The sequence below is a fragment of the Silurus meridionalis genome, chromosome 13, assembly GCF_014805685.1.
Source record: "Silurus meridionalis isolate SWU-2019-XX chromosome 13, ASM1480568v1, whole genome shotgun sequence".
NCBI classification, from domain to species: Eukaryota; Metazoa; Chordata; class Actinopteri; order Siluriformes; family Siluridae; genus Silurus; species Silurus meridionalis.
The window spans coordinates 25906989-25915276 of NC_060896.1; the positions used below are offsets into that span (position 1 = coordinate 25906989).

Genomic DNA, 8288 nt, shown 5'->3' on the forward strand with positions numbered 1-8288 from the left:
TTGCCTCTGGAGGAGGAGGGGTTTTCTGGTATCTGGTATCTTTAAAGTTGTGTATAGGAAAATATATAATGTTTAATATCTGCATGAATTTCTGTTGTACACACAGGTAGTTAACAGGAAGCTTCTATGTATTACTTGATGTTGTATAAGAGGTGTTATGAGTACAGCACTGCTGTTTTGGTACTGAAATGTGTGTTCTTATTGTAAACAGGTAATGCAAGTGAAAATAGTCTAAGTACCTAACATTTAATGTGTACTCTAGGTAGTAGCAGAGAAACATGTGAAAATAGAGGGTAGCTGTAAATAAATTGTGTTAATAAACTACGGTGTGTGTGTATATATATATATATATATATATATATATATATTTATATGAGTTAGCGGGGGCGTGGCCGAGCGCCAGTTTGTGAATGGAGGACTAGGCGGGGTGGCAGAAAAGCGGTAAAAATGATACCCCTGAGGGAGTTTTTGCTAATGTGGAGGGAGCACATAAAAGGAGCGAGAGAAGGGTGACAACATTGTTTCTTCCCCTGAACCTCGTGCTCTCATATATATATATATATATATATATATATATATATATATATATATATATATATATATATATATATATGTAATTGTTTTTTTTTACTTTATTGAGTAGCTGCAATATTTGGTTCATAGAAATCCGATAAAAGGTTGAAGGTTGCACACACATTTCTGGTGTTAAAAATGTTGGTGTATTTCTGCAGAAGTGTATGTGCACATTCATGAGTCAAGATTGTCATTTTTAGTTTTTCAACCAAACCAATCATTGCAATAGCTACACCCATTAAATTATCTTTATCTTATTATCTTATGACTTATTTAAAACACATTTATCATGAGAAAAACACATACTGCTCAGCTGAACAATTAAATAAAAACAGTATTCACAGAACAAATGTGATTACTTATAATGTAACTTACAATGTATGTTTTGTTTTCCATTCACTTTTAAATGGCAGGAATGGGCAAAGTACAAAATGTACAGTAGTCTAAATGTCTATAGTTAGATGGGTTTCTTTTTTCTTTGTGGTATATAAATATAGTTTATCTTGATACTGTTTTCCTGCATTCTGATATTGATTCATTAGATCACAGACTAGAAATAGTTTATATTGGATATTTCAGCTGAGTTAAACACTGCACATGTGAGAGGTACATTATTTATTGATCTGTGCGTAATAAAGCAAGTATCAATAATGGGTTTTTTTTATACAGGCATTCCTAAAAGTTAAAGCAGGAACAATGTCAGATGCAGTGGAACACCGGAATCAGTAGTGGATGTATGAGACCTGGACATCTCCGTCCACCTCCAGTGTGTCAATCTGATTGTAAGGCTGGAAACGGTGGTGGAAAGTACACATGTGCTGCCCATTTGCAAACACCTTTATCTTTTTTTCACCACAACGAATGGAGATCTGCAAATGAGACAGAGACAGTAAATAAAGCTGGATGTTGATGGATGGACTATAACAATGAGGAAAGCAAATGAGTTCACATCTAAATCAATAGATCCATACCTCAAAGTACTGTCCCTCCATGAAGGGGTTGAAGTTGAGATCTATTTCTTCTTCACCCCAGCAACCATTGATCTGGCTGTTACGGATTACCAATCCCTCTCTAATTCGAGGGTTGAGGTGAAAGGCTATGTCTCGTGAGGCTCCAGCTATGAAGTTAATATGAAACCTGCAGAAGAATAGGCAAATATTCTTTACTCATCATACCAAAAATATTTTAATATTATTTTGTATTGTTTAATTACCTATAATAATAGTCACTTGTAGACTGTAAATTATTTTTGCTCAGACCGCTGTTTTTTTTTAGGCCAGAAAAATATGTGTGTGCAATTTCCCAAGAAGTCACATCCAAATGGGTTCAATGCTGAAACAATTTTATTAAATATTTAAGTAGATTATGGTTATTATTTTTTTGGATAATATGGTTCTTTCTATTAGCCATATGCAATGTACCTCTACACCATTAGTGGATAAAGTACACCATCCTTACTCCACACACACTCTCACCAGGACCATGTGGTTACGCTTGTGCTCTGTGATGTTTTATTGCAAACTTCTTTCCACCACAATTGTATGAGATTTTTTAGGCACCTTTGCAGGCAGCAAACAATAAATAGTCCAAAATATACCAAAAATATACCAAATATACCAAATTAAAACCATTGAATATTCATACCTGTCAGCTCCATATGGCACCATGCCTCGGATGATAATGGTCCTATTGGATACCATCCCACCAGGAATCATATCTAAATAGGGAATGCCCTAAGCATATGAAAAATAGCACAACTAACATTAAACATACAAGTATCATTTAGCTCATACAACTTGAAAAATAGAAAGTTTATTATTTAAAAAAAAAATCTATGAAAACATTATTTTAACCATTTAACATCCATATTAACAGATCTCACGTATCATTCTCATTTGGTGTTTGGCATTAAGTATCATTTGGGTACCTGTGCTGTTCTATCAAAGTCACCATGTCAGTCAGTATTATAATGCCATGTCTAATTTCCTATTTTCTATAAATCTACTGTGTTTTTAATAAAACATTTTTACCGTGAGAAGTAATAGTTTATAATGGTGTAATGAATTCCCATATCAAAGTCTGCAGCAAGCTTTAAATTGTCCAAGTAATAAATCAAACCTTCCTCCTACTTACAGGGTTGAAGATAGGCTGCATTCCCATTACCTGATGACCAAAGAACAAAAGAAAAATGTTTGCCATTGGTTTAAAATAAATCATATTGCAGTATTACTGCAATGGTTTCATTGTGCTTTCTGAGTACTGTAAAGTATATGGGAATACACAGACTAGACTGAGTAAAAAAATTGACTCTGCTTGCAGTGGCTTTAATGACTAAAATCAGTCTGTACATTTCTTGCATTATTATAATCAAGTCTGACTTATAACCTTCATGTGCTCAACTCAGATGTAAGTTGTTTGGGATAAATGTAGTAATGAATCGGCTTGTAGGGTATCAAGCAAAAATGATAAGATCATGTTTATATTCAAGGTGATTGCAAAGTTCTTTAAGGAACATGTTTGACCTTTTATAATAATATAAAACATAACACAATTCAAGATGTAAATATGAACAAATGAATGTTGAAAAACATCTCCTGTACACTTACTGGCAGATTTCCTCCAGGTAACCCCATGCATCCTCCCTTCAACAGACATTAATAATTATCGCAAATTGTGACAAGAAGACCAAATCACCAAAAATGCTCACACTCTCATGAAACTATAAATAATCCATATATTCATATAATATCCACATCCAGGAAATATCAGCATACCCCAAGCCCAGGTCCTGGATAACCTCCCTAAAACAGAAAACAGAAAAAAAAATTGTAGTTCTAAAAATATATATATCTTTTTTTAGTCAATTTTAAGTAAGTAATAACAAATAAACAAAATAAGCTGTTACAGGAAATATTTAGTAATGGGATGGTGTGATATTGTTATCTCCATGTACACACTCACCCCCATGCCACCCATTCCACCTCCTGGATAGCCTCCCTGCTATAGTACAACATATAAAATATTTAATTTAATTATTTATTCAATATTTTAGTGAAATATTGTCATGCTTAAATATATACAACATAGATTTTTTTTGTGATACACTCACCCCCATTCCACCAGCAGGATAACATTCCTGTTGAAAATATGCAGTGATTAAAATATAGACTAGGAAAAAGTCACAGTATTACATGAACAGTCATGTTCAAAAGGGGTTCCTTAAAAATATCTGGACCAAATCAACTATTTTCAAACTTTCTACAGAATATAAAGAATGTAGTTTTAAATTTTCATATTACTCTACACACTTCGTGGACTTGATATCTGTTACAATATATACATAAAGCTTCTAAAAGAATCTAAAATACAGCTGTAAATTGTTGGAAAGGGCATATATTTGGAACTAGATCTAATGGGGGAAACGTTGTATTAATGGATTCAGTGATTCATACTACACCTGGTCAGCGATGGTTTAAATTAGACTATGACTAGACTACAGTATATGTAGGAGTTACAAAACTTCAAACATTACTTTCAATTGGAGCTGAAAACTATCTGAATTAAAAGCTCAAGTTGTCAAGTTTTAACAAAACTACCTACAACTAACTACTGTATAACCACATTAACCTGAAATAAACAGGGATTAGACTAAGAAGACACATATACTGTATCTACTACTATTTGATTAATATATAAAGGTAAAGGATTTTTTAAATTATTATTAATAGATCCACTGCTTCATATAATAAATAAGATCATTAATGAGTTCAGATTTTTATGAATATGAATTTATGAATATGTAAACATATGTAAATTTAATTCATTTTAAAGTAGGTATGAGAGAAATATTTACCCCAGCTCCACCTCCAGGAAATCCTCCCTGCTATAGTTAAGCAGATTAATACATATTTATCACATTTACCACATTATCTTTACGCTCTGGTTTACATGATGACACAGACAAATAACCATTTATGGTATCCAGTTCACACACTCACCCCCATATTACCACCCATTCCGCCTTGCCATCCTCCCTGTGTGGGATAAAAGACGCAGATCATTTGATATCTATTTATGTCGCTTGTTACAGATTCACAGTCATGATATCTTCCATTTCATCTAAAAACAATATTAAGCCCATACAACGGTCCATTGACGATCTTAATTGACATTATACACTATATGAACAAGAGTATTGGGACACCTGACTTTCCAGTCATATGTGGTTCTTTTCCAAACATTTAAAACAAGAGGAGACCCAAAACTGTTCCAGCAAATATAATATATTGGAAAAAATGGTATCATCTTACAAAATTCAGAATTGGCACAATAAAGCAAAATGTTCATTAAAGGAATGCATTCTGCGGTTTAGGCTTAGGTTTAGGAGTTCATAGCACAGACATAGCCTCTATACATGGTACATAACCCCAGATGTCGTGTGATCAAGTTCTAAAAAAACACACTTAATAATCATTTCAAAGCAAAATAAGATGTAAGCATACATGGTGAAGATTTACTCAGCTTTGTAATTGATAGAAAACCCTTTGGAAATTAATAATAATAATAATAATGATGTTACTATTGCTAAATATTAACACTTTTTTGTTCAAATTATATAATGAAATTTATACTGTTTATTGAATACATATGAATAGATACAAAATGTCATAACTGTCTAATTTTTTGGTTTTTGTGCATTCTCTTAGCAAAAGAGCCACTGTGTTTGTGCAAAATGGACGTGAGTTGTCTAACCTGCATATGAATGGTAAAGAATGTTAAAGAATGTTAAAGGTGGTGTGACATAGCTTTCGGCTATATTTAAAACCTTTTTAAAAAGTTTCCCACTTTTTTATTTACATTACTTACTGAATATCTTAAGTTTACACCTTGAAATTCCTTTGTGAGTAAATTTACTTTAAACAGAAGAAAACCATTGGAATAGTTTGCTAGAGATATTTTTTTAGGCGTATGCAAATCTAAAGCAAAAACATGAAATGTTTGTTCTGAGACCCGTCAAACCGGCACATCAACTATGGTCATGCTACGTTGGTTTTTACCCTCATTTATCATGTTGCGTGACCATCCAGTCAACCTTGTACTGTATTTGTTTTCTAAGAGTGAGTTTGGGAACAAGAGCAAGTAAATTGTTTTAGCAATTTCACACTTTTGTACTGTAAAAATTCCACATTATGAATAAAAAAAAGGTTTATTCTTTTGTCAAAGAACTATTGTGTAACAGAATTGACATGAAAGTGAAATTAGCAAAAAATATGAAGCACTTACCCCCATGTCCTGCATGCCCTGAAAAAAATGAAGCATACAAACAGTAGATCAATCAGTCAATCAATTAACAAATCAGTTCATCAGTAAGTAAACACAGCTCATATTTACCCCAATGATGTTGATGCTATCGATGGCCACATCTCCCCCAATCTCTAAGGCACAGACCCTTTCCAGGGGCATTCTGTGCTGGAAGAGGTAGAGATCTTTCCCATTCACATTGACCTGTATAATAATGACAACATATGTATTAGCTTTTTTATGCATACTGCTGAATAAATACATCATTTCTGGGTAAATGGTAGCATCTATTTTATTAAACATAAAAAAATAGACAAAAGAACCTGATAGCCCTCCGTGGTGATGATTATGATCATCTCAAAATGCTGGCCCTTGTGGAAAGGCATGTGCCTGACTTTCTCTTCTCCTTCCCATACGCCATTCTGGAAAGTGTTAAAGACCACTTTGTCCCAGAAGTCGAATCGAGGGTTGAAGTGGAACGCAATATCGCATCCATTAAATTCACCACACTGCAGATTTAAATTAAAACTGTTGGGAGTAAAATAGAGGGCCAGAATTATTTACTCCCATCAAGCATTAATATAGATAAAGTAATTAATATTACATCATTATGTAATAGGCCATGCAGTCATTGTGTGTGTAGAAACCAAGATAAAAACTGAAGCTTATCAGCTTGGTATGAATGTGAGCTCGGTTACCAACGTCATGCTCTCTGTGTGATATGAAAAACAAACTGAAACACCTTTAATAACACAGAGCGAGGAGTAAAATATTTGTGTAAAATGTCATTTTGTGGTATTTGTATAGATATAAATCAGTAAAATGTCATGTATTTAATGCAAACTAATTTGTGCCATGAAACACTGCGAAGTAAAACAGAATGTGCATGTGCCCTCTTAACAACAACAACAACAAAAATGTCCACCTGCTAATATGATGGTGAATCTTTCCCTGGATATAGAGCGACATTCCTGCTCTAAGACCACCACAGATAGGGCCAACATATGGGATGCTCTAAATAAAACACACACAGACCAAGAATGACATTTTGGATAAATTATCCCAGAGTAAACTATATTGATCAATTAAAAAGTAAATAAAATACTCACTGGATTAAAGATAGGCTGGTAGCCCGGTGGTGCTATGAAGGCCATGATTTCTGGATGCTAAATATTCTTCAGATCCACGGAAGAAAAAAAAAGCGTTCCGGCTGGCACAAGACAGAAACAGCAGCAAAATTGTAGTCTGCTTTTATATTCATTCATTAATGGGAGGGGTGAAATGACCTGTGTTCATATACTCACAGCTTTGTTTGTACTCACACTGTTATCAACATGCTAAACTTGACAGACCAACAAAAGACAAGCAGCTATGGCACCTGGCCAACTCGCTTAATGTGTGCCCATGTGTTTTGCAAGGGCGTGTCTGAGGCATTAAAGAGCTATCGCTTAATGCGTCATGTAGCCGTGTTGGATACTTGCCTATTTCTTTAAGGCACATAAATCAAGTGCGGTTCAAAAGGTTAGCGGAAATTATGAGCAATTAATTAATTAATCGCACTTGACTGGGCACCCGGAATATCTAATATAGATATTTTAAGGTTTCCAGTGTCTATACAAATACTTTAGTTACCTTGTAGAATGTTTTATATGTGTATATATTTAGATTTTTTTTTAAATCTATTATTACTAGCAGTATAAGTGGTAGTTAAGTCAGTTTTGTCCAGGTGAAAGGTATGCACTCCCTGAGTAAATATGAACATACCTGATAACATGCCAGCTCATTCATGCATAGTAGTTGAAGCAATGTGACCAGCTAAACTGGAGAGGTTTCGTTACTCAGTTCTTATTAATGATTGTGTATAAAGAACGTGGGATTGGTTTAAACATGGCAGAGAAAGAATTATGCACACTAGTGTCACTTAATGAGGGCAAAGACTGTAATGCAAGTGCAGACTGCTTAATAAGGATGATAACATACAGCAATTAAGGTGACAGAAAGTAAGGCAAGGAAATGAGATAAACATAACCTGTGCAACAACTAAAGACACCACTAGACAATAATAGATTGCAAAGTGCGACTTTAATACTAGTGATTATTTACAGAAAATGTAGCACAACAAACAGTCATCTGACATGATTCTGTGAAGCACAGTGGCTGATAGAAAATGTAGCCCAGCGCTAAATTTAGCATAACCCTGCTAACTAGCTATTTTACATAAATAACTAAGCAAAAAATAAAGTAATCAAATAAAAAAATAAAACACTATATCAATGTATTGCAGTGTAGCTAAGTATGATAGCTGGTGCATTTAAAAAAAGAACCAAATATCATATTTGTAGTTATTCATTATATTGTCCTTTATAAATGTATCTACTTTTATCATTCTGTAGGGTTGCCACATCCTCAGTTTC

At 33.8% G+C, this 8288-nt stretch overlaps 1 protein-coding gene across 1 annotated transcript; it reads right to left on the reverse strand.

Moving 5' to 3' along the window:
* Positions 1-1173: 1173 nt before the first annotated feature.
* LOC124395345 (galectin-4-like) lies at positions 1174-7202 on the reverse strand. Its single transcript, XM_046863768.1, has 16 exons — positions 7179-7202; positions 6984-7084; positions 6800-6888; positions 6198-6402; positions 5965-6078; positions 5857-5874; positions 4572-4607; positions 4427-4456; positions 3683-3709; positions 3535-3573; positions 3348-3374; positions 3180-3215; positions 2707-2736; positions 2218-2306; positions 1545-1710; positions 1174-1442 (listed from the first exon to the last, which is right to left on the reverse strand). The coding sequence occupies exons 2-16, from the start codon at positions 7026-7028 to the stop codon at positions 1296-1298; spliced, it is 1098 nt and encodes a 365-aa protein (XP_046719724.1). The 5' UTR covers positions 7029-7084; positions 7179-7202; the 3' UTR covers positions 1174-1295.
* Positions 7203-8288: the final 1086 nt, after the last annotated feature.